Below are 27,237 nucleotides of genomic sequence, written 5' to 3'. Positions count from 1 at the left end.
GCTGATCCTCAGCCCAGTAGACTGTCTGGCCAGGGGAAGGGCAGGCGCTTCCCCATGTTAAGTTGTGCAGCCCCCACTGTTCTCAGGGAGCCTCGGGTCCTTGTTTGTGAGCAGGCTCTTCTCAATTTGTTGTCGCCCTCACTCATTTCCGGATGCCAAGGTATTTTATTTTGGGAATTTTATCCTGTATTATCACTGAGTTTGGGGCAAAGGATATTCTGTTCATTGCCCTACCATCATGGAAATCCTGCTCCAAGTGTAAATTTTGTCAAAATTACTGAACAAAACATCGATTTGTAAAAATTGAAGCAAAATATAAATTGAACGAGAACACTACCCAAGTTGATGCCATTCCACGGAGCCAGGGGCTATCTGAAGTAGATTTAAAGTAGGCTATTTTACTTTACCTTCTAGGGAAATATACTCTAGGGTCAAAAATAATAATTTTCAGTAACTATCAGTTACTGAAATAATAGTAATTTTCAGTAATCACTTTGGTGGTGGTCGTGTTTACGTTTTTTTAAGTCTGACATGTGGGCATTTGTGGGATGTAGTGAGTATGTTATGACATGTTACTAGGTAAATTCATTGGGAACTAGGAATTTCTGTGTGGGAGAAAAGTAGATGTGAGATGGTTGAGTAAAACTAGGGGGTTGATGATGATATTTACCCTAAAAACATCATAGTATTTTCTTTTTTCTTTGAGAAGATCTAGAAAAACAAACTAACCTAGGTCTTGGAATGGGATTTTGAAATCATATTTTCCTATTTTAAAATGAGTGGAGAAAATAATAGGTTAAAAAGATTCATGAGATATATCAGCTAATATCAAGGCATGGTCTTAATTTTATTCTAGCTCAATAAATAAATTGTAAAAAAAAATATAACTCATGAGACAGTGGGGAAATTTTGTGGTAATTAGCTATTTAATGATAATGAGAGAATTTTAATTTTTAAGTACTATAAGGCAATTTTTGTTATATTTAAAAGAATAATCTTTACATTTTAGAAACATGTGTTGAACAATTCATGAATGAAATATGATATATAAAATTTCCTTCAATTATGAGTTGATAATATTTTCAAACTTATATAAGAAAAATCAGTTCTTTATACTACTTTCTCTCTCTTTGCGTATATGAAATCATTCATTAAGGGGCTGAGACTGTGGCTCAGTGATAGAGCACTTGCCTAGCATGTGTGAGGCACTGGGTTTGATTCTCAGCACCACATATAAGTAAACGAATAAAATAAAGGTCTATACATCTAAAAAAAAATATTTAAAAGAAGACTGTATGAAATTATGCATTAAAAATCAATAGTCCCTCTTTACCATGTGGCTTCACATTGGCATTTTAGTTGGTAATCACAAACTGACCAAGGGTTGATAATTCAGAAAATAATAGATATTTTGTATGTATGAAGATGAATTATGAAATTTATTTTTATTTAAAAACTTTTTATCATGTGTAATTAAGGTGTACAACACATTGCTTTAACATATATATGTCTGGCTGTGGAAATGTACAGGACAGCATTCCTCTGGTGAGCAAACTCATGGGGGTAACAGGTACCCTATTTCCCATGGTTGTAATATTCTGTAGTTTCTCCCAGGAACTAATAAGATGGACTAATGCATGTGCAATGCCTAGCTGCTGTGGCAATGCCCTTCATGAGGAGGCTCTGGGCTAGAGTCTTATTTGCGTGGACCTTGATCTCAGGCACACAGTTCCTGGGAATAAAGAAACTCTCTTGTTAGACAACCACATGTTCCACCAAGCTCTACTGTGCCTGGACCTGTCCACATAGCAGTAACTTAAACAAAGGACTTTCTTGAAAGCTACACAAGGTTCCCAACAGCACATTGCAACTATAGTAAGTGACTGATCAATAAGCTGCGTAATGTCGCTAACTCTGTAACTTGCCTAAATGACACAATGAGCAATAATGTCTTACTGATGCCAGTGACCTAATGTAACCTATGGATATTAACATAACCAGCAGCTTGGGCAAGAGGCCATTCTGCTATTCTGCCTCTGCACCTTGCTTCTGTCTCCATTGTTCTCTTACATATAGAGATATAAAAAGTGAAATTATTACATAGCAAATTACTAAATCAATCATCCCACAATGAATTATTATTGATTGACTGATTTTTGGAAAGAGTATCTAAAATATGCTCTTTTAGCAAATATTCTAAATCTAACAATATTAATAATATTGAGTATAGTCAATATTATATTATAGTATTATAATATTATAATGTGACTATATTGATTATACATAAGATCTTGGCACTTATTCATTCTTCATATTTGATACAGAATGAATAAAACCTACATCTCCCCATTTTCTTTCCCTTCTCTCCTTCCCTGGTCACTGCTCTTTAATTCTCTTTATGTATTCTATATGGTGGCAAATGACATGATCTCCTTTTTCTTCTTCTTTTTCTTTTCTTTAAAGTTGAAGAATATTCAAACACATGCTTCTTTCGCCGTTTTTCTGTTGATGGACACTTTGGTTGTTTCTGTGTTTGTTTTGTTATTTCTGTATCTTGGCTACTGTCAATAATTGTGCAATGAATATGAGACTGCAGATAACTTTATAAGATACTGATTTCATCTCCTTTAGGTATATAGTTGGAAACTGGTCCTCTGGCAATTCCCTTTTAAATTTATCTAGGAATCTCTATGCTATATTCCATAGTGGCTGCACCAAGAGACGTTCCTGCCAACCATGCACAGGGCTTCTCATTTTTGCACACCTTCAGTAATGCTTGCTATCCCTTGTCTTTCCGATGATATTCCCCTCGGACAGGTACGAGGTGATATCTCCTTGTAGTTTCAATTTTCACTTCCTTGATGACTAATGATTTTGAGCATCTTGTCATATATCTACTGGCCATTTCTATGCTCTTTGAAAAAGAAAATGTCATTCAAGTCTTTTTTTTTTTATTTATATATGACAGCGGAATGCATTGCCATTCTTATTACACATATAGAGCACAATTTTTCATATCTTTGGTTGTATGTAAAGTATATTCACACCAATTCATGTCTTCATACCTGTACTCTGGATAATACTGATCATCACATTCCACCATCATTAATAACCCCATGCTCCCTCCCTTCTCTTCCAACCCCTCTGCCCTATCTAGAGTTTGTCTATCTTTGTCCATTTTTAAAACAGGATATTGGCTTTTCTGTAGTTGAGTTGTGTGAGTTCTTTATATATGTTGGGTGTTAAAAACTTATTAGATATACACTTTGCAAGTATTTTGTGGTTATATAGGTTATATAAGTATTTTGTTGATTGTTTTCTCTCTTGTGGAGAATGTTTTTAGTTTGATAGTCTTATTTATTTATCTTTTGTGTTGGAGATTGAGTTTTTGTGGTGATTCAAAAACTCACTGCCAATGCCAATGTCAAGGATTCTTCCCTTTTCTTTTCCTGTAGGAATTTTATGGTTTCAGGAATTATTCCTTCAATCTATTTTGAATGGTGAAATGTGAGTCCAGGTAGCTATTTTGTGTATGGAAATGCAGTTTTCCCAGGACCATTTATTAAAGAGACTATGCTTTCCTAATCATGTACTCTTGGCACCCTTGTGGAAAATTAGTTTAACGAACATGTTTGTGTTACGTTGCTCCTCATTCTGTACCCATGGTATGTGCCTTTTTTATGGTAGTACCTTACTGTTTTGATTAATATATAGCTTTGCCACAATAGTGTATTTATTCATTTAAGTTATATTTATTTTTTCACTGATACATTAAAAGCAGAAAAGTTGTATGTATTAATGGAGTATGATGTGATGTTTCAATGCATACAAACATGGTATAATCAGGTAAAACATATCCATCTCCTCGAACATTTAAAATCAGGTGGAGTGATGACTCTGACTTTATTTTTCTTTCCTGGACTTGATTCTGACTTTTCTAGATCATTTGTTTGATAGGTATTGATTAGAATCTATAGATCACTTTGAGTAATATGAAAGTTTTTAACAATATTCTTTTAATCCATGAGCAAGGGATATCTTGCCATTTGCTTGAGTCCTCTTTACTTAATGTTCATGGTGTTCAGCCTACGCATCTTTCACATCCTGTTTCTTTTTTTGTAAAGTTTTATTTTTAATACTATGATACATGAGATTTTATTTTTCATTTTTTGTGTGGGTAGGTTTTTGTTTGTGTATAAAATGCTCCTTTTTCTATGCTTTGTATTCTGCAGTTTCACTGAATTCATTTATTTGTTCTAAATGTTTGGGATCCACTGTCGACAGGATCCTATGCTAAAGCAGTGATGTTTTGAAATTTTTCCTTCAGATTTAGGTGCTTTTATTTATTTTTGTTGCCTTATTGCTTTTGCTAGGATTTCTAGTGCTTTGTTACTAGAAGTGGTGAGTGAGGGCATCCTTGTCTTCTACTAGATCTCTGGAAGCTAAATGTTCAACTTTCCCCAATGAAAATGTGAGATTTCCATAGATGTCTTTTATTATGTTGAGGAAATTCCCTTCTATATCTTACTGTGGAGAGAGTTGTTTTCAAGAAAAAAAAACTTGGAACTTTGTTAAATGCTCTTCTGCATAAAGAGAGATAATCATCTCCTTTGCTTTGGGGCAGGATTTTAGGATATTTATTGACATATAGTTTATTGGAGACTCAGAAAACAGGGATCCATTTTCACTTATTAATTTCTATTCTCACAGAACTTTTTTTTTTAGTTGTATATGGACTCAATGCCTTTATTTGTTTTTATGTGGTTCTACTACAGAACCCAGTGCCTCACACTTGCAAGGCAGGTGCTCTATCACTGAGCTACAACTCCAGCTCCTCACAGAAATTTTTATTATTGCAAACGTTTGTTATGGCCCTGTGTCCAGGGCATCCTGGATTAGGATAGCTTCAAATTTGAATTTTCAAATATTTTTCCAACTCAGGTTCTTTTGAAGAGAGGAGTCCTCATTGATTAGAGTATCCTGGCAAATGTGTTGGTTCCCTGAGCCAAGTTTGAAGCCTAGCTGGTTTGTTCATGGTGGTAGCAACAGTGGTATGAGTGTGTCTTAGATGGGCAAGCGCTGGCCCTGTCCCTGGTACCTCTTGCTTCTCAGAGCGTCTGTGCTTGTGTGTGCACAGACCTTGCAGGCACTCATTCCAATCCCTCTCAGGGTCAAGGACAACACCTTACCCCTTCATTCTTAAAACCTGTTCACACAAGTGAACCTGAAGTACACAGAGTAAGCTGAACACTCGGTGCCTGAAAATATTACATGAAACGTAAAAACTTTTTAAAATTGCTGTGATCTTGACTGTAGGTTTATTTGTCACTCTTCTTCCTTGACTTTGTTCTGATGCTCTCATTGCCGGCTCACTGCAGGGTCAACAATGGCACAACTGATTATCAACCACTGGGTCTGGGACAGCTCATGACAACCCTCTGATCTTTTCTCAGGCTTGTGAAAATAAAGGACACTAACCCAGAACTTTCCAATGAAGAACTGGCAAATCACTGTGGGAAATTCATCATTATTCCTTATAGTGATAATAACTAATAGTTAGAAATAAACTAATCTTATTGTAAAACTTTGGGGTTTATGACTGTCCCTCAGAATTCCGAAATTTTGTTTACCACTTGCAAAGGAGCTTCATTGGAAATGTTGGACATGTTATGTGAACCCAATTGGTTGATCATTGGGGACAATGCCACTAACAACCTCTTCTCTTTTCAATAAATTATGTTTCTCTCTAAAACAGCTATGGTCAAATTTGTATTACCCTCAGATAGGACACAGTAACTAAAACAGCAGTGAATCCTTAGATAAGCAGTCATAAATGATCCTTTGATCACATGCATAAAAGTCACTCAATTTTTTTTTTTTCACAGACAAATGGACTGAAAGTAGAATGAGACCAGCTTAAAATAGAACATACTCCATATGTCGGAATAGAGATCCCAGAAATACAAACATACATCTTCAGTAAATTGAGTCTCAACAAAGGCAGCGAAATCACACAATTGAGAAAGGATAGTCTCTTTGATAATCAGTTCTGGGGAAAATGGAGGTCTGTCCATACATAGAAGAAGGAAACCTCACCCAAATCTCATGCCCTAATTAAAAAAAAAAAATCAAAGTGCATTAAAAGCCTAAATATAATACCTGAAGCTATGAAACTGATGAAACTGCTAGGAGACAATATAGGGGGGACACTTGGGGACATTAGTATAGGCAAGAATTTTGGGATGGGAAGCTGAAAGCCTTGTCACCAAAAACCAAACTTGACACAGAGGATTCTGTCATACTAGGAGGTTGCTACACAGCAAAGGAATAACAGAGTGAAAAGACATCCTACAGAACAGGAGAAAACATTTGCCCACTATCATCTGAAAAAGACTAATATCTAAAATATGTATGAAATTCCCCAAATTCAAGAACACAATTCAAGCTGAGGAAATGATCTGAACAGACATTTCTCATCAGAACACACACAGGGAATGCAGGGTTCAGCGTACAAGAGGACAAAGGATTCCAATTGCACTCAGCCTCTTGGTACCTGTGTTCTCACTCATTATTTTCTCTTCCTTCTACTTTCCATTCCTATTGCTGTGCCTCAAAGGCTTAGTGAGCATGGTCTGTCTGCTTTCACGTACTGGTCCAGGACTGAGGATAGGGTAAAATACACTTGTAGAAAAAGAACCTGCCGCAGTCCGGCTGCAGCAAAATAATCGGGGGGTGACGAATAACTTGTGTACGTTGATACAGCAGGAGTGGGAGCCCTTTATTGCAAGACAGGAGCAGTATTTATACATTCCACACAGCTTATCTAATTAGCATAAACTAGATACAGCAGTCAACCAATCAGGAATCTCCACACTTAATGGCTCGCTTTTGTTACTTCTCAAACCACTCCCTCTGGCATTTTGCCAGGCACCATCCAGACTTGTTTACGAACTCTAACATTCCCCTGGCAAAATGCCAGGTGTTATTTTGACTTGTTTACAGACTCTAACATTTCCCCCTTTTGTTTAATTTAAATAACGACCATAGTGGTTTTTACAGAAACACCATAAATAACCTGATACAAGCAGAAAGGGAGGATACAAAATGCCACAATACCAAGCCAATTGATGGCTCCATGCAAGAAGCCCTTGGAAAAATTATATCAGCAATGACACCATTTGCAAAGATACAAAGAGTTACAATTTGTTGTAGATTACAGTTTGTTGTCTCAGTCCAGGTAAAGCAGTGTCTCAATAGANGCCCTATCTGCCTAGGGACGAGCAGATTGCCCCCGTCCTATCTATGGACGGGCAGCTTTTTTTCGTCACTTACCCCCGAGTGTCCCGGGGCTCCCCGTAACGGGCCACCATCTGCCGCAGCCCGGCTGGCTGGGCAAAATAAGCGGAGGGTGACGAATAACTTGTGTACGTTGATACAGCAGGAGTGGGAGCCCTTTATTGCAAGACAGGAGCAGTATTTATACATTCCACACAGCTTATCTAATTAGCATAAACTAGATACAGCAGTCAACCAATCAGGAATCTCCACACTTAATGGCTCGCTTTTGTTACTTCTCAAACCACTCCCTCTGGCATTTTGCCAGGCACCATCCAGACTTGTTTACGAACTCTAACATTCCCCTGGCAAAATGCCAGGTGTTATTTTGACTTGTTTACAGACTCTAACAAGAACCAAAGCAGGGGCTGGGGTTGGGGCTCAGTGGTAGAGTGCTCGCTTAGCAAATGTGGGACCCTGGGTTGGATCCTCAGCACCACGTAAAAATAAATAAAATAAACATATTGTGTCCAAATACAACTAACAAAAAAAAAAGAACCCAAGCAAGGACTGGAGTGTGTGCAGTTGAAAAACAAACAATAATAAGAAACCCTGAAGGGACACTGTAACAGAGAAAGCCTCCCCAGCCTCACTGAGCCAGGTGTGCTCTATGCTGGAACTCCCATCATTCTGCTGTTTCTGTTGTAGGTTTTCATGAAAGTTTTACTTGACTGATCTTTTACTTGAATGACATATTTACTTGAGAGATTTTTTTCAGTGGTTTCATGTTCATTTCTTTGTATTCTGTTTGGTGAATAAAAAAAGGAAGATAAAATAAGAGAGATGTTTGTCTTTGTCTTCATTTTTCAGGTTTCTGGTCTAATTGTTGTATATTATGTCTATTGATTTTTTTTTTCCCTCCCAAGACTCTGGTAGACTGGCTGATTTTACAGATACAGTGGGAAATTCAAAGAGGTTGACAAAGTTGGAGTCAAGATATGAAAATAGAACATCAGAAATATGAATGTGAACTAGGGCGACCAGACAAGGAGGATGGCACAGGGAAAGGGAGACACTGCTAATTCAGGGAAGGAATAATGACATTCCCAGAGACAGGGACATGGAAAGGAGAGAGGCTGAGTTGGGTGGATAAACCAGAAGGGTCCTTCCCAGCACAGGGGCAACTGAGAAATTCCTTACTGTTACTTCCTCAATTTACAGACTTACAAATAGGCAGATGAAGCGAACTCTCAAAATCACTTAGGGGTTTTTCTGAGCTTAGCTCAAGGAAGCTGTGGACCTGGAGAGAAGCGGAAAGGCAGGGAGGTGACAGTAAGGCTAGAAGTCAGGGTGACAGGAGGAAATGAGAGGTGGAGTAGGAGTCCCAAGGACTGAGGGAGGCACACTTCTTCTCCAATCAATTGGTATAAGGAAGAGATCTGTCAGTTGGAAGAGAGGAAGTCACTACCAAGTGCTGACATACAGGGTTTCAGAAATGAGAGATCAAACACCAGCTGAGAGTCAGAGGTCCTCTCTCAGTGAAATGCTGCTCCTGCTACTTGTGTTGCTAGCAGTTCTCTTCCCAGGTGGTGGCAATCAGGAAGGTAAGACTAACACTGGCGACTCCTGATCGTCCAGTGTTGGAGGGCCTGGTAGAAACCAGGCTGCACTTGCCCAGGTGCACCTGGATGCTGAGGTCCTGACCCCTCCTGACTCCAGCCCTGATCCACCTGCTGGAGGTGGGGCTGCAGCCTGAGGCCCTGGGGCTCTCAAATGTGTCAGGCGATGTGCATCTGCAGACCCTGGGATCTCTGTTCCTGCATCTTTTCAGTACACATGCTTTCTCTTTCCCTCCTGCTTCTCCCTTTCTCTTCATTATCTTTCCTTCCTTTCTTCACAGCCTCCCAGGGGCCGACCTCATTCCACGCCATCCAAATCTCATCCTTTGTCAACAGCACCTGGTCACAGAACCAAGCCTCAGGCTGGTTGGAAGATCTGCAGATTCATGGCTGGGATAGTGAGGCAGGCACTGCCATCTTCCTAAAACCCTGGGCCAAGGGCAACTTCAGTGATGAGGCCATTCTGATGCTGGAGGAGATCTTCCGAGTCTACTTCTCTGTTTTCACCAGTGAAGTGCAAGATCATGTCAGTGAGTTCCAGTTGGAGTGTAAGTTCCGTCCTCACACCTGGGGGATGTTAGGGACTTTAGCTCCAGCTCCAAAGGACTGCTCCCTCTGCTCCTTCCCCATCCTCCTTTCTTCACCCAGGTGCATGCACACACCTCTTAGAGTAGGCTCCTTCTCGGACTCCACACCTCCACAAAATATTTCATATCTTGCTGCCTGTGCATCTGTTTCTGCTAGATATGATAGGTCTGCTCTGTGACCAGCCCCAGGTATGTCTCCTGTGATACTTGCTCCTTCCTTTCCTCTTTGTCCTGAGAGACATAAAGTGTGCCTCCTCTTCCTATCCATCCATTCAGCCTTCTCCTCTCCATGTGAAGCTCTGGTTTCCTTTGAAAGCTGTGCTGGGGACTGCTTGACACTCTTCCTTACCCTCTGTCTCTCCCCTCTCCTGTACCCAAGGTCTACTTTACACAGATGCTTACCCTGTTCACAATATTCATACTTGTCCTCAGTGCTTTCCTCCTGAAAATCTCCAAATGGTATGATTATTTAGGCTCTTCATTTCACTTTCCAGATTTTTTTTCCTCACCCAGAATCAACTATCCTGGGTCCTCCCCACATCCCTTTCTTTCATGTTTGCTACTCAGTAACTTTTCTGTTTTCCTTCTGCACAGACCCTTTTGAGATCCAGGGCTTAGCAGGCTGTGAGGTGCGCTCAGGGGGAACCATCATGGGCTTCCTGAGGGGGTCTTTAAAAGGAATGGATTTTCTGAGCTTCAAGACAGGCTGGCCCTCCACAGAAGGTGACCTCAGGGCACAGAAATTCTGCACAGTGATCACGAAGTACAAAGGTATCTGCGAAACAGTGGACAAGCTGCTGTTAGAAACCTGCCCCCAATATCTCCTGAGCGTCCTGGAAGCAGGGAAGGCAGACCTGCAGAGGCAAGGTAGGTCCTGCTGGGTGTCACTGTCCCTGCCTCTTCAGCCCAGGAGTAGGAGTGTACCCAAAGAAGAAGGGGGGCTTCATGGGTCACTGTTTTCATTTCCAAATGAGTAGAGATAGAAGTGGGTGTATGGGTCCCTGTGCTCTGGGTTAGTGTCATAATGTGACACCCTTCCTTCCTTCCCTTTCCTGTCCCAGTGAAGCCTGAGGCCTGGCTGTCCAGTGGTCCCAGTCCTGGGCCTGACCGCATGCTGCTGGTGTGCCATGTCTCTGGCTTCTACCCCAAACACATGTGGGTGATGTGGATGCGAGGTGAGCAGGAGCAGGAGGGAACCCAGAGAAGTGACTTCCTGCCCAATGCAGATGGGACATGGTATCTCCAAGCAACCCTGGATGTGGCATCTGGGGACACAGCTGGCCTGGCCTGCAGGGTGAAGCACAGCAGCCTAGGAGGGCAGGACCTCATCCTCCACTGGGGTGAGAAAGGGGTGCAGATGGGGGAGGTGGTGCTCAAGCACAGAGGGAGGATTGGAAGGTTGAGGGGAAAAGAGAATGGTTGGTGGGGGGGCTGGGGACAGGGAGCAGGAGAGAAGAGTGGACAAAGGGACTTTAGAGAATGGATGCTATGGAGTTACGAAAGGGAAGGTAAGGGGTGAATGTACGGGACTTGAAGGGACATTATTCCCTGTGCTCTCTCCCCATTCACAGGACACCCCCTCTCCATTGGCTTGGTCATTTTGGCAATTATAGTGTCCTGTGCGCTCATTTTTCTGGGGCTTGCATTGTGGTTCTGGAGGCGCAGGTGAGTTTATTTCCTTAGTCTTCCTTCTCTGTGGGTACTCCCACTGTTTTCTCCTGTCATCTACCTGTAGCACAAAACCTCCTTCTTTCCACCTGAACTTCCTCTTCACTCCTGCTACCTGCTTAAATTTTAAAAATTGCAGTAAAAATCACACAAGATGTACCATCGTTACCATTTCTAAGCGTGTTAAATGCATTTCCATACTTTGCATCCACCACCTTCATCCTTCTCCCAAACCTTTCTCTTCCGCATAGTGGAAACTCACTTTGCACTCAGAAACGCTTCTCTGTTCCCTGTCCCGCAACTTGTTTGTGGCCCCTTCACTTTCCATCTCTATGAATTTGACGACCTTGTGTAACTCCCATAATTGGAAGCATATAGTAATTGTCATTTGTGACTGATTTATCTCACTTAGCAATAAGTATTCAGTTTTGTTGTAGCCTATCAGAATTCCCTTCTTTCTTTAGGTGGTATAACATTTCATTCCATAAGTACACACCACATTTTTTTAGCCATTTATTCATTACTGGATGTTGGACCATTTCCACTTTTGGCTATGGTGAATAGTTCTCCTATAAGTGAGGACATACACACATGTCTTAGACACAACTTGTTCTGGCTTTCTTGACAGGTCGTATCAGGACATCCAGTGAGCTCTCATTCATGTCTTCTCTCCCATTCGGAATAAGTGCCAAGAAATCTAGAAACTTAGGATGTCATCCCAGGAGTCAACCTTATTACATTTTATCAAGTAATCATTGATGTTGATCAAAGCATTTTCCCCATCGTTTGTAAGATAGTCACAATTTATATACAAGCAGAAAAACAATTAAGAACTGTGAATTTATTTGGAGATGCTATCAAACGTAGTACTCCTCCCGAACTTCATCATTCATTAAGAACATACTATGAATTTAATAGGAATTTTAAGAATTTTTATTCCGTTAATATATGCCTCACACTTAATGAACTTGAAATGGCAAAACAAAATTATGCCTCTGTAACCCACTTGTTTTGCATGTAATATATACACATGGATTCACTTTTACAATGCTTTGTTGTGGATTTTACATCTGTTTATGTTCATCTAATTTTTTCATTGTTCTTATTACATATTGGTATTAAGGATTTTTTGACTAAATAAAATGAAATGAAAATGGTTGTGGTTCCCCCCCCCCAGTGTGTGGGACAATTTGTATGTGCCTACTTTTGTTTGCATTATTTGTGTAGATTTAGTGGAATTCACCAGTGCAGTCATGTGTTGGGAGTTTTTTTTTGTTTTGTTTTGTTTTGTTTTTAATAGAAAAGCATTAAATTTAGTGGCCAGTTTTTCTTTTTCTTTTTTTCCCCCACCAGGGAATGAACTCAGGGATGCTTTAAACACTGAGTCACATCCCCTGCACCCTTACCCCCATTTTTTGAGACAGGGTCTTCCTCAATTACCTAAGCGCCTGGTTAAGTTGATGACTCTGCCTTTGAACTTGTGATCCTCCTGCCTCAACCTCCCAAGCTGGGATTTGTGGCCAGTTTTTGAGAATGTTTCTAGCTCTTCTTTATTGTATATTTGGAATTTTCTTTTTCTTCATATTTGATAAGTTTCAAATATTTTGTACAACTCATCCAAATCATGCAATTTTTTTCCTTGTACTTCTTTGAGGATTAATTTGCATTCATTGTTCTAATTTCTTGGTGAAAATTGTTAAGTAATTTATTCTCCCATATTTACTGTATTTAAAGTCTAAGAATTCTATTGAAACAGGGCTTTAGTGCATGTCAGGAGGCTTGAAGTACTGTGTCATCTTGGTCAGTCCAATATATTTTCTAATTTTTCATTATGAACATGTTATTTAGAAATTATATTTCTGAAATTTCAGGTAGTGTGGGGATTTGCCAGGAATATCATTGCTATTGTATCAGCAATAATATTTTGTGAGTTTTCACTCTGAAATTTGCTCATATTGTTTCATAAATAAACATCATTTTCAATAGAAGTGTTCATGTTTATTGGAAGAGAATTCTGGTTCTGGTGTTAAAAAGTTGAATTCTAAATACATCAGTTAGGTCATGTCTATTAATTGTGTTGTGCATATCTAATACATATTCAGCAATTTGCTTTTTCTATCATTCACACAGGTATGTGAATAAAATTCTCCACCAAAATTATACATTTTTAATCTCTTTTTTAATATAATATTGTTGGCTTCGTATTTTAGAGAATATCCTATCAATGCCTAAATATTTACAAATGCTACATCTTCCTTATGATGTGTTTCTTCTTTTAATGTTTCCGTGCCAGTGAGGTGGTGTTTTCAGGACTTGGTAGGGCCTGATTGGGTACCTCAGGGTTAGTGTTTTCATTTATGAGTTTTTCCATCTTCTTAACTCTAAGCCTTCTCTTTAGTTTCATTTCTTATACTTCTCTTGTGAATACAATACAGATAATACTAAGTCATTTCCTACTCACTTTCATAGTATTTGTCATTTAAATATTCAGGATATTTATTTTAATATAATTTACTACTAGATTTGTATTTATAGCTCAATCTGCTATTTTCATATTGCTTCATTCTTCCTGCCTCTTTCTCTTTCCTGTTTTCTACCTCTTTTAGAGCAAATCTTTTTACTTACACCACCTTCCCAATTATTAACTTGGTTTGATGATCTTCTACTCTTCCTTTGTTGGCTATTCTATAAACCTTCCCATAATCCTAAACATTACAACTTAACCTTAGTTAATAATTTACCACTTTGCTAATTGAGTTACTTTGGAATATTTTACTATCCTTTTACCACTTCCTGTGTTCTGTGGTTGTTATATATTTGAATTTACAGCACACATAAATTTAACTTTCAGAATAAATTTTGCACACAATAATTGACTTTGGTTCATCTATCCTTTTTATTACTCTAATTGACTTTGATTCATTTATCCTTTTTATTACTCTACTTCACAGAGTTCAGGACTAGCAATGCTTGTTGATCTGAATCAGATCAGTAATACAATATTCAAATCTGGATTTTTAGCCACGGATGCTCCATTTTCTTTTTTCCTATTTATGATTTACTTTATCCTGGGGTAGAGAGATTGACGATGTAGTCTTTAGAATTGCAAACCAAAGCCTGTGGTGTTTACCAGGACTTCTCTTCCTCTGCACCCACAGAATCCTAACTTTTGTTCCCTGGCCCCACAAGCCTGTGAAATGTTCTGCTCAGCCCCTTGTGTCTTTAGAGTTTGTAGGTGTCTGTAGGTAAAGGAAATGTGGTTCCAGACCCTGGGCTTGCAAGCCTTGCAAGACTTCTTTCCTTTCCTGGCTTGTAGCCCTCTAATTCCTCACTGTGTTAATAGCTCTCAGATGTCATCAGGTAGAATTTTTCAGTCTATGACTAGTTGTACTCTGGAGATTAGCTTAGCATAAATAACACAATCTACCATTCCCATAAGTAAAAGTCCAGTGGTATTTAAAAGTCAGTAAAATTGGTTAGGATTCATCTTTTCTCACTTCTTATATTGTTCTTGTTTCAGTTCTTACTTTTCAGTAACATTTTGGAAAAAAGAGAAACTTAGGACTTTTTCAGTCAGTATTAGAACAGGGACGTGTGTACCACAGGAACTAGGCATATGCTCTATGATTTTAAACTAAAAAATATGAAGAATTTTAAAATCCTGAAGTGAAGTAGTAGAAAGAGAATATTAAATTTTAAACAAATACTCATCATGTTGAATTGACTAGGAATGAAAATTTAGAGGATGAAATTCAGTATTCTGTTACTCAAATATTTCACATGGTATAGCTTCTTGAACCTGTTGAGTTGTCACCTGTCTTGCCTACAATTACCAGAATAGTAGTACTTCTGCTCGTGAGCAAATAGGTTCATGGGCCACTCCATCCTACTGTTTACTTCACTAATAGTGCAAGGATTGAAGTAACAATAATCTTTAGTTATTGAATATAAAAATCATAATATGGGTATTGTAGATGGAGAAGAGTAGTGTGTTGTAGTGATAAATCCCAGAGAGCCCTTAAAAGAATCCCTGCAGTCATCATGCACTTGTGTTAGGTTCCTCATTGAGCCCAACCATGTCAGTCTTGAGAATTCAAATATGGGGGCATGTATGGCTGTTTTGTGGGCTGGACTCATGTGCATTATCGAAAATAGAACACTATGGATACTTGAAAGTTAACGTTTTTTGTTTGATTATTGTATAATTCAGTCTACCTTTAAAGTGAAATGCCCAAGACATTTATAAAGGGTAAAGAGGTTATTTAGCTCATAGTTCTGGGCGCTCCAAGTCACAATTGGGCAATTTCAGTGCTTTAGGCTTCTGTGAGACTGTGAGGGTGTCACAAGCCAATGTTATGTCATAGCAAACATTTCACATCATGGGCCAGGAAGTAGAGAGGGTGGGGGAGAGAAAAAACAGAGGCCAAGTATGTGCCTGGGTCCCTTGTTCAACCTTGGGACACACCCCCAGTTAATAAAGAATCTCCTATAAAGCCCTACCTCCTGAAGAGCAATAGCACCTTCTAAGTGAGCTAATTGACCCAACCTGGGGACCAAGCCTGTAACATGTGGTCTTTTCAGGGAAAACATCCATATTCAAGCCATAGATTTTGTCCCTGATCCCCAAGGTTTATACATCTCACAAAGCAAAATTCACTCATTCCATCACCAAAGTCCCAAAGTCAAATGTGCCCACGTTGCTCAACAAAGTCCAAACTCTCCTCTGAGAGTCAAGGCACATTTAACGTGAGTCCCTGTTTTTTATAAATGTTACATACTTCCAGGATACAATGTGAGGCAGGCACAGATCAAAAATTTCTATTTGAAAAGGGTAAGATAAGAAAATAATAATAGGGATAATCTCAGAGAAAGACTGAAACCAAGTGGGGCAACCATGAAATTCGAAATTTCCCTGTCTGACACACAGAGCACTAGGGTAGAATGTGGGCTGCCAAGGTCTTGGGAAGCCCTGTCCCCAGGGCCTTGCTTATTACAGCACATAGGCAGCTTCCTGGCTGGCTCTGCCTGGTGCCTGTACCTCTCCTTAGCAGGCATTTCACATTGTGGGTACCATGACCTTTCTTGGGTTTCAACTGCAGTTTTACATCCATGTTTTCATGTTTCCATTACACATTGCCCAGCTAGGTGCTCCTAGCTGGGACTCTGACCCTAGGACACACTGTCAGGACTCCAGATATTCCACTGAAATACTAATGAAACTCCACATGACTCCATAAGCCTTGCATTCTGCATGTCTTCCAAATGAGCCTCACACAGTAATGCCAAGGTCTGCCACAGACATAAGCCACACCTGGCACCACTTGAACAATGGTTGCACTGATCATGGAGTCTTTTCCTAGTTGGGTAGGGGGGAATAAATCCCAAAATGTTTGGAGGCACATTGGTTACTGTGGGGTGCTTTCCTGAGATGATTCAGCCTTGAAATATTTGAAACAAATTTATATTTCTGCATCTCTGATGCAACTATCGTGGGAAGGGAGTCTTGCAGGTTTTTGAGATGCCCCTCAAGGCATCTTTTCTTTTATCCTGATGCAAAGCACTTAGATTTTTTTTTTTAATTGACAGTAATCTCTAACACCAGAAACCTCCTTTTTGTACCTTTACAAATAAATGGACTCTTCCTGTCCATTCTCTGGATTTTTCAAATATTTCCAATCTACTCCTTTTCCTTCTGATTTTTGGTATAGATTTGGCTGAAAGGATCCCATGACATTCACACTGCAGCCTGAATGCTGTGGTTTTTGTAATCTATGAAAAGGCGATTTCAAACAAATTAGGCTATCATCTTGAAAAGGGAGAATGGCAAGAAGATGAACAATAAGCACAAAAACTTAGATATGAGAATAAAGTTCTAGTGTTTTATAGCAAAGTAGGATGACTTTTGTTCACCATAGCCTTTCTATATTTTATAAAGAACTATAAGAGAGGCACTTGAAGTTTCACAACATGATGAAATGGAAAGGAGAGATAAATGCTAGTTTTCTTGATTTTTGTCAGTGTACATTGCATATATTTTTTGAAATATCACACTATACCCAATAAATATATAAGTTTATGTCATAATAATAAAAAGGAAAAATAAAATAAACTCTATTTAATATAACTGTCTACATTAAAAGGTTAAAATGAAAAAAATAAAGCACTTGATATCTTCATCTGTTATAAATAGCAAATTAATAAAAATGTCCTAATTGATATATTTACAATCCAACTTTTTAACAAGAGAAAAATGTATATTCTTTTGAACTAAACATGGAACATTTATACTGAAAATGAAGTTTGTCTGTAAAACAGTATGTACAAATTTCAAAAGGCTGAAAACATACAAAACATTTTTCTGACACAGTGGAATAAAGCTGAATTAGTGATTAAAAAAGTAAACAGAAACGGCTCCTTTATCTGGAAATTCAGAATTACATATTCTAAATAATTAATGTATTACAAAATGCTGGATGTGGTGACACAGTCCTATAATCCCAGCCATTCAGGAGTCTGAAACTGGAGGATCACAAGTTCAAAGCCAGCCTCAGCAAGTTAATGAGTCCCTCAGTAAATTAGGAAGACCCTGTCTCAAAATTTTTTAAAAAGCGGGTGGAGCTGGGAATGTGGATCAGAGTTAAAGTTCTCCTGGGTTCAACCCCTGGTACTAAAAAAAAAAAAAAAGAAAGAAAGAAAGAAATAAAGAATAAGAAACAGAAAAGAGAAAGAAAGGAAAAGAAAGAAATGGACAATTAGAAAATCGAAACAACAAAGGCCACGTGGACCACGTGTAGCACTTCACACATTCTGACTTCGACTAAAGCCCCGCTTACAGAAAACATTTAGCTTTTAAAGCAAATGTGAAAAAAATAACTGTGAAAATAAGATACGTATGAATCTACATCAAAAAATAAAAACTAGAAAAGCACATTAAAAGAGGTAGAAAGAAGAAAAAAATAAAGAAAATGATATGATCATATAAAGAACCAAAAAAGTCAAAAGTTGGATCTTTGAAACTTACACAAATGGATAAATCTTTGTCAAGATGAGATAACAGACGTTCCTTATCAGATAAAAGGTACATAACTGCAAACCCTATAGACTTTAATATAGCAAAAGGGAGATATGAGCCAAGTGTCATAATGAATTGAGCAATTTGGATGACTTATACAAAATATTTGAAGCTTAACAAATACACGAAAAGAAAAATTTGAATACTTGTTCTGAATAGAGTTAGGTTTATTTTTTTAAAACATGACACAAAATTTAAAACTTTTCTCTCAAAAATTTTCCCTGAAGTTTCCCTGGTGAATTCTGTCAAATATTTATAAAAAAAATATAAAGGAAAAATACAAGGAAAAAATGAGCACATATAAACTGCCCCATACTGTGGAGAGTACCAAAAAGAAATAGAAACATTTTATAACTTCTTTTATATAGTCAAAAAACCCATAATACCAATGTTGGACAAGAAAATTGTAAGAATTACATGAACTAAGATGTAAAACCGTAAACAAAATTTAAAATGTATTTTCAATACACATGCAGACTTTATATAGAAACAAGTAAGTTACAGAGACATAATGTTGTTTTATCATTTGAAAATCCTTACATGTCAGAACATTAACTTAATAAAAGTTATAAAACACTGTCAGCAAGGCAGAATAAGTACCTAATAAATGATGAAATCTGGGTGGTTTTATTGCTGATATTATCTCAAAATAAGTTCAATGTTCCTTATTTTCTGCTGGTATACAGAGAGTGATTGTTTTCCTGTAAACTATTAGAATCCTGATTTGATAAAAAAAAAAAAAACAATGATTTCTCATGAAATATGAGATTTCAGTTGGTCTGACATCTGAAGTTTCTGGGTTGTACATATTTATCACAGATGTGAGGTGACATAATAAGTCCTCCCTAGATGTCCTGATATGACCTGTCAAGAAAACAAGCAAAAAAAAATTTCTCAATGTAAGAGATGTGTGTACATCCACATTCATAGTGACATAATTCACAATAGTTGATAGTAGAGGAACCCAGGAGTCTAGTAGTGGATACATGGGGAAAGACATGTTGTGCACATACAGTGGAATATTACTCAAGGTTTTGAGATGAAAGGAAATTCTGATGCATGCTACAACATACATAAACTGCTAAATACAATAAACCTGTCACAAAGTGACAAAGACTGTACAATTTCAATTATAAGACTTGAAGAGGGTCGTCAAATTGATAGAGATGGAAAGTGGAAGGGCCACCAACCAGTGGGGAGGAAGGGAACAGAGAAGTGTTTTTAGGTGGAAAGTGAGCTTCCATTTTGCAAGATGAAAAAGATTGGGGAGATGGATGATGGTGGCGGATGCACAGAATGTGAATGCATTTAACACAGTTAAAATGGTACAGATATTAAATCGTAGTATGTGTCATTTACCACATTTTTATATTAGCTCCATGCAGGAGATGGAGTTAAGAAGAAAGACTGGTGGAAAATGGAGGTTGACATAGTCTAAATAGACACAGGGTAGGAAGAGTGGGAGAGTGGACAGCAAAGGAAGAGTAAGGAAATAGAAACTCACCTGCGTCTCCAGAACCATAACGCAAAGCCCAGCAGGAAGATGAGAGCGGGCACTATAATTGCCAGAATGACCAGGCCAATGGGGATGGAGCGTCCTGCCGTGGGGAGGGAGGACACAGACCATCACTCTGAATCTCATGCATTCACTCCCTGGCCTCCCTGTGTCCAGCTCTGTAACCTTCATTTTCTAGAGGTCGGTTCTCCTCACCTCCCTCCCCTCTCTGACCACCACCTCTCCCCTGCTTACTTCCTCCTCTTCCCCATCCTTCCCAGGCCCATCCTCTGTGCTGGGGCACCCCCTCCCTCCACCTCCAGCTGGGCCCCAGCCCTTCCTCACCCCAGTAGAGGACGAGGTCCTGCCCTCCTAGGCTGCTGTGCTTCACCCTGCAGGCCAGGCCAGCCGCCTCCCCAGCTGCCACATCCAGGGTTGCTCGGAGGTTCCAGGTCCCATCTGCGTTGGGCAGGAAATCACCTTGCTGAGTGCCCTGCTGTTCCTGCTCACCTCGAATCCACATCACCCACACGGGCTTTGGGTAGAAGCCAGACACATGGCACACCAGCAGCACATGGCCAGGTTCAGGACTGGGACCACTGGACAGCCAGGCCTTGGGCTTCACTAGGGCAACAGGGGCAGGGAGAGTGTCACCTGCTGGTGCTGACCCAGAGCACATGGAAGCAGACTGATGTGCACATTAAGCCCCTCTGTTCCTTTGGGAATGGAATAGATCCTTGATGAAGCCCTCCTCCTCCTTGGGTGCTTGCCTACTCTTGGATTTAAGGAGAACTGAAAGTGAAATGGCAGACTCACCTTGTCTCTGGAGATCCACCTTCCCTGCTTCCAAGACACTCAAGAGAAACCAGGGACAGGTTTCATAGAGCAGGTGCTCTACTGTGTCAAAGATGCCTTTGTACTTTGCAAAGATTTCACAGACCTTCTCTGCCCTGCTGCTGCTGGGTCCTGGGGCAGGCTAACAGGTAGTATTGATGCTCAGGAAATCCAGGCCTCCTACAGCCCCCTTCCATGTACTTACGATAGCTCCCCCAGACTGTAGCTCACAGCCTCCTAAGATCTGGATCTCTAAGGGGTCTGTGCAGATGGAAAACAGATATAAAAGTTAATAATCATCAAACAAGAAGAAAGGATGTGGGGAGGACCCAGGATACAGATTCTGGGTGAGGAAAAATTCTGGAATGTGAAACAATAAGTTAATACAGCATTTAATGACTTTTGGAGGTAGAGTGTTGGGGAGACTTGTGCCTCTCATGAAGGGGACAGTGATGTGGTAAAGGGGATGGTGGTTACAGGGCAGAGGAGAGGCAGAGGGAAAAGGCCAGGGACATGCTGTCACCAGCACGAATATCCCAAAGGAAGCAGAAGTCCCCAGGGAAGGAAGAACTCATGGCAATGTTTGAAGGGGTGGATAAGATGATGGGCCACACTATACGGAACTCAGGCACAAGTAGGAAAATAAGGAGAAAGTTTCACAGGGGACTCACGAGGGGCTGGTCATACAGCAGACACCTTTATCTGTCAGAGAGGAGTGATGAGCCACCCAGGTCAGAGATTGTGGAGGAGAGGAGTCAGAGAGGGAGCTTGCTCTAGAGAAGTGTGTGCATGCATCTGGGTAAAGAAGGGAGGAGGGGGAAGGACCACAGGGATTGAGAACCAAGGGTCACAGAAAGAACCCAATTTTGAGGAAAGAACTCACATTTGAACTGAAGGTCAGATATGTGTTCCTGCACTTCCCGGGTAAATCCAAAGTAGTAGAATCGAAAGATATCGTCCATCTCTGTGACTTCCACATCACTGAGGTTGCCCTTAGACCAGGGCTTCAGGAATATAGCAGTGCCTGTGTCACTATCCCAGCCATGAATCTGCAGATCACCCAACCAGCCTGAGCCACAATGTTTTGTCCAGGTGCTGTTGGCAAAGGTTGAGATTTGGATGATATGGAATGAGGTCGGCCCTGGGGAGGCTGTGAAGAAAACCAGAAAAGACTTAAGTGAAGGGGAGAAGCTATAGAGAAAGAAAAACTATCGACACTGGAAAGATACCAAGATCCCAGGGACTGCAGAAATATAACACCTGACACATTTGAGAGCCCCAGAGCCTCAGGTTGCCCCCTCCAACACGGTGGAAGAGGGCTGAAGTCAGGAGCGGGCAGGACCTCAAAGTCCAGGTGCACCTGGGCAAACGCAACCTACTTTCAACCAGACCCTCTGCACCAGTTCATGAGCTGCCAGAGCTATGCTTACCTTCTTGATTGTCACCACCTGGGAGGAGAACTGCTAGCAATACAAGTAGCAGGAGCAGCATTTCTCTGACACAGGGCTTCTGACTCTCAGCTGGTGTTTGATCTCTCATGTCAGCAACCCTGTTTCTCAGCACTCTGTAGTGTCTTCCTTCTTTCAGCTGGCAAATTGCTTTCTCATACAACGTGCATGTCGAGAAGAAATGTGCTTCCCAGAATGCTGGAACTCCCACTCCACCTCTCATTTCCCCTGCATCCCTGAGCTCTCAGACTTAGTCTCACTTCCAAAGTTTCCAGCCTCTCTCCAGGTCCTCAGCTTTCTTCAGATGAGCTCACAAAAAGTCCCTACATGATTTTGAAAGGTCAATTCATGTACTTAATCCCTTATTACATATCTGTCAATTATTGGGGAAATACTGAACAATTGATCCAATCTTCTTTAATCTGGAATGGTTCTTTTGGTTTATCTGCCCAATACAGCCTCCCTCTCTCCCACTGCTTTCTCTGCATTATCATTAGCCCTTGCCAAGGTCCTCGGTGTCTCTTCCCTGAATCACGCACCTTCTCTGGCCTCCCTAATTCTCATTCTTATTGGTTTTCCAACCATGTTTCTGCTTCCCATAAGTCCTTTTCTGTTGCTTGGAGTGCTAGATGTCCAGGTATCAGATCTACCTCTGACCCAGTCCTGGGGACACTACTTGTGGAGGCAATATTTAGCCTCATTGCTTGAACTAGACCTGGTAGACTTGATTATTTAGCCCAAGATAGGTGGTCACATTCTGCAGAAACTTGATATGTTACTTAGTGTCGTTGCATTGTGATGCAAGTATCAGCTGTCCCTAGTGCCTCAAGAGGACACTTCTAGTCCATGCATCCCCTATCCCATAAGATATTTAAATGGAAGTCTTGACCCTTTATATCACACTCGTTAAAAAGGACAAAGAAAAGGACATAATGAAGTTTGCCAGATATAAGTTTACCATAAAGGAAAAAATATAATTTTGCCTATTAAATGAATAATGTTTTCCTAGCTCTGTATAAGTCCTCGCATATGAATCTCTTTTGTGCTCTCTGCAGTGAGTCCAGATTCCTGGCTGTCCTTTCACCCAGTCCTCAGGTGACGGACTATTGCTCATTTGCAATGTCTCTGGTTTCTGTCCAAAGCTTGTTTAGATGATGTGCATGTGGGGTGAGCAGCAGCAATGGGGCATTAAACAAAATTTTTGATCTTCTTCCTAATGCTTATGTGACATGGTTTCTATTATGGACATGAGATGATGCTGAATCTCCTCTCTTAATGTAGGAATAGGCTAAAGTAAAATGACTGGATCACGGGAACTGTAACCTAATGGATCCATGTTGGTTTGAATGCATGGGGCTGGGTGGTAACTGCAGGCAGGTGGGGCAGCCTGGGGGAGGTGGGTTTGGAGGCATGTCCTGGAAGGGTGCATTTCCCTGTGGCCCCTTTTCCCTTCCCTGTCTTTGCTTCCAGACTCCAGCACAAGCTGAATGGCTTTCATCCACTGGGCCCTTCCACCATGATGTGCTGCTGCCTCACTTGACCAAGAACAGTGGACTCAGTCAGGCATGGACTAAACCTCTGGAACTGTGAGCCCCAAATAAACTTTCCCTGCTCTTAGTTTTCTTCTCTGTTCTCTTGGTCATGGGAAAGCAAAGCTGACTAAAACTGTCTTTGGCCGTCCTGGGTGTGTTAGCTGATGGGGCAGCTGGCCTGTCCAGTGGAGTGAAGCTAGCAGCCCAGCAGGCCAGGACATGACCCTCTGCTGGGGTCAGGAAAATGGGAGTTGGAAATGTGAGCAGGTGGTCTTGATCCTAAGAGGAAAGTTTGGTGATGCCTGATGCAGAAAGAATTGTGAGAAAGTAATGAACATGGGTGATTTGAGGAACAGAACATTGGGACACAAGGGGCACATAGAACCATGAGATTTGGAGTTAGACAAGGAACATTTCTTGGAAAAGTAGGAACAGAGTGATTGAAACAGGATGCCTGATGTGGCTCATGCCCAGAATGCACATGTTCAGTAAGGAAATTGGAGGATGGAGTAGAATCAGCGGTGGGGTTAAGGTAAAGTCCAAGTGTGTCTCCAGTATCCACAGTGACCCCCCTTTCCATGAGTTTCATCCCCTTGGCAGCAACGGTGCCCCTAATATTTTTGAAAGTCTTTGTAATTTGTTTTAAGACGGACTCATGGGTTCTACAAATTTCCTCATCTTTTCCCAATTTCTTGTTCTATATTCCATTGTCACTTGTCTTGGCTTTTGTGTTTTAATCACTCCACTTTATCCTCAGCAACCTTCCCCAACATATTTAGAGTTTCTTCCATTTCTTTTCCTTCCCAGGCCATAACACTATACGGCATGAGATGCCTCTCCATGCCTCGCGCCTCCCTCAATATGATGGGAGCCCCACAGCCAAGGAACTTAGGACAGCATAGGAATGTCCTTCCTCTCTTCTACTCTCCATTTAATTTTTTTTCCTTTTCTACCTAATAATCATTTGCTCATGTAAGGCAATCTATTTTCTGTAACTTGGGAATAGTAGTCTTAGATTCACCATTTTTTATGTAGTACATCAAAGCCTTGATGCCAGTTCCTCCAGAGATTTTTCTTGAACCTTGAAGGGAAGCAGGTTTTTCCTCATTTATGCCCAGAGAGCACTTCAACTGGACTTTATTGCTTGCATACCTCACTTCCCGCCTGTACTGATATTACTGGGGTCTTTTTTGTCTTTTATTTTTAAATCTCTGGGGTGTGGGGACCATGACAATAGAAAATTTTTTGCATGTCATATGTGCTCAGTGTAAAACCAAACAAAACACAAAAGCACATATGATACAAAGATAATGTTGGATTATCTATTGTATTGGTAAATTTTTCTCATTATATACCTTCCAATGATGTTTGTGAGGCAACTCGTTTCAGTTGATAGGGGGAGAGAGAAAGAGAGAGAGAGAGAGAGAGAGAGTGAGAGAGAGAGAGAGAGAGAGGTGTAAGGGGAGAGAGGAGAGAAACAAGTCACATGTGAATTGTATGTGGGCAGAGATATCCAAAAATATTTTTTTAAAAGAGCAATATAATGTGTCCTCTGGGTTGAGATGAGATCAAGGCAACCAGCAGTGTATGGAAGACAAATTTCCAACAAGAATGTCCTGAGAGCACCATGGCTAGACTGTAGACCCTTTAGATTTCATTCATTAATTCAACAGCTTTTGCTAAGCACTACATAGGAGAGAGTCATCCATGGATGCTGAAGTAGTGGGGGTGAAACAGCTGAGACTGTGTCCTGCTGATGTTGAATGTTTGCTTTTTTCATCTGACCATGTCCTACTTACTGTTTCTATGGTTTTGTTACCACAGTTTTTATTAAATCAACTTTATTAATGTACAATTTTCAGTAAAATGCATGTATCTTAAATATCCAGTTCCATTTATTTCAACAAATATGATTGCCCTGATAAACAACACCACAATCCTGATTCAGAATCCCATAATGCCTAATACTTGGATTTCTTTAAAACCACCCCCAACATGGTCTTTTGCAACTAATCTCCTGCTTTATGCCTCTTAAGGATAGAACTATATTTCCTGAGCTACCCAAGATGGGAATACATTGTAGACATATTTTATATTGGGCTTTTTGTTTTCCTTTATATTATGGGAAGGAATCTTTGTTGCTAATTATATCAGGAAAACTGTTCCTTTTTATTGTTGAATGAAATTTTATTGAATATTTATTATTCATCAACTCATTTAAGAAAACTTTGGTTTGTTTCTAGTACAGGACTCTTTAAATAAAGTCATTGTTTTTGTTTGGATTCTTTTGCTTTTTTTTTTTTTTCTATTTTGTATTTTCCTGCTCCAAGTGTAAGATATATAATGAGAAAAATTTTTGTTTGGTTATCTGCCTGGATTAACTTTGTAAATTCTTATAGCCATGCAGTTTGTAGTCACTGATGTCTCTGCTCAGTGTTTTTTTTTTTTATTGTTGCTTTTACTGTGGGAAGCCATTCTTGCAGTGACTGAGATACCTCCCTGACTGGGTGTGAGGCACTCAGACCAGCTGAGTCAGAGCTTTCCCCATCCTTTCCAGGTGCGAGGGCTTGTCCATGTGGGGGTGTGACTGACCACTGACCTGGAAACCAATCACTGACCCTGACCTTGGAATGCTATCCCCCTCGACCTTCATTGGATGGAATTTTCCCCTGAATATTTTGTTCCCCAATAAAAGCCCACTCTCTGGCGTGCTCTTTCTCTCTCCTGCTGGTCTCTTGTGTAAACCTCGCTACCACCAGGTGGCTCGAGGCAGGAGCCAGGAGAAGCCGTCTCTTAGCTGGGCAAGAAAAAGGTAAATTGAGTTTTATGTGTCTTTATTTTGATCTCACTAGTTAACTTTTATATTTGGAACCTCTAGTATGAAGCTAGCGTGCTGGTCGCGCAGCAGATTTTACAATTGTTTCTTCAGTCCCTTTCCCCTTCCCTCCCTTTCCTGCCCGGTAGACAATGAGTGGTCAGTGACTGTGCCTAGCACCTTAAGCTAGCAAAGCTTCTGCCTTTTGCTGGTGGTTGGGCTGCACACCTAACACCTGAGCAGTTGGCAAATCTGTCCTGGCTTGTGCTTTCTCATTGTGCAAGTCCTCATGTGTAACCAGGAGAGGCTGATAACTGTCCCTCCCTTGCCGTGGCCATTGCAGGCCTGGGAAGCTGGGTTCCCCTTATGTGGAGTGGGCTGGCTGAGAAATATGGCGAAAAATCCCACCACACAGAAAATAGTTTTAAAGAGGCAGGAGCAGGACAGCGCGTGGACCTTAAGGACCGAGCTTCCAGGCTGGAAAGAGAGAGCAAGAGCTGTGTTTGCTTTATTTATCTGGGGGAAATTCAAAGGCTTTCTACAGAATGTTCTTAGCCAATTAAGATAGGAGGTGGACTGTCCAGTAAGCAATGGGTCACGCCCAACTCTGGAGCAAGGAGATCAGTAGTCTTCCTGGCCCAGGGAAGACAGACGTCACATGCATTGCGCAGTTAGTGGGAGGAGCCACAAAATCTCTGGCGATGCCAGCCCAGAATCTCCTTGGCCCCAAGGCCAGTGAAGAGGCTCAAATAGCTCAGGGGTAGCGCCCCACATCCCTCTTTGGACCTTCCTCAGCCTGTGTGCAGCCTTCCAGACCCCTGCAAACAAATGGGCACTGATCCGAGTCCACTATGCCTGTCTCCTCTCCCAGGTGTCTTTGCTCAGCCCTGAC

General features: G+C 40.6%; 1 protein-coding gene and 1 pseudogene across 2 annotated transcripts in view; one reads left to right on the top strand and one right to left on the bottom strand.

Moving 5' to 3' along the window:
- Positions 1–8,585: 8,585 nt before the first annotated feature.
- LOC107160606 (T-cell surface glycoprotein CD1b-like) overlaps positions 8,586–27,237 on the top strand; it is a 29,631-nt gene continuing 10,979 nt past the window's right edge. Inside the window, exons 1-6 of one of the 2 annotated variants that reach the window (XM_015507273.2) lie at positions 8,587–8,879; positions 9,176–9,442; positions 10,076–10,348; positions 10,543–10,821; positions 11,053–11,146; positions 11,778–13,309. In XM_015507273.2, the coding sequence (XP_015362759.2) occupies positions 8,639–8,879; positions 9,176–9,442; positions 10,076–10,348; positions 10,543–10,821; positions 11,053–11,146; positions 11,778–11,799 (1,176 nt within the window). In that variant the 5' untranslated portion in view covers positions 8,587–8,638 and the 3' untranslated portion in view covers positions 11,800–13,309. Of the gene's footprint in view, positions 8,880–9,175; positions 9,443–10,075; positions 10,349–10,542; positions 10,822–11,052; positions 11,147–11,777; positions 13,310–27,237 lie in introns of those variants that run through there. The other variant, XM_015507274.2, reaches the window with a different exon arrangement.
- On the bottom strand, positions 18,436–22,098 carry LOC107160608 (annotated as a pseudogene).

Source organism: Marmota marmota, unplaced genomic scaffold, assembly GCF_001458135.2.
Source record: "Marmota marmota marmota unplaced genomic scaffold, marMar, whole genome shotgun sequence".
Taxonomy (NCBI): domain Eukaryota; kingdom Metazoa; phylum Chordata; class Mammalia; order Rodentia; family Sciuridae; genus Marmota; species Marmota marmota.
This window is presented reverse-complemented; position numbering and strand designations above follow the sequence as displayed.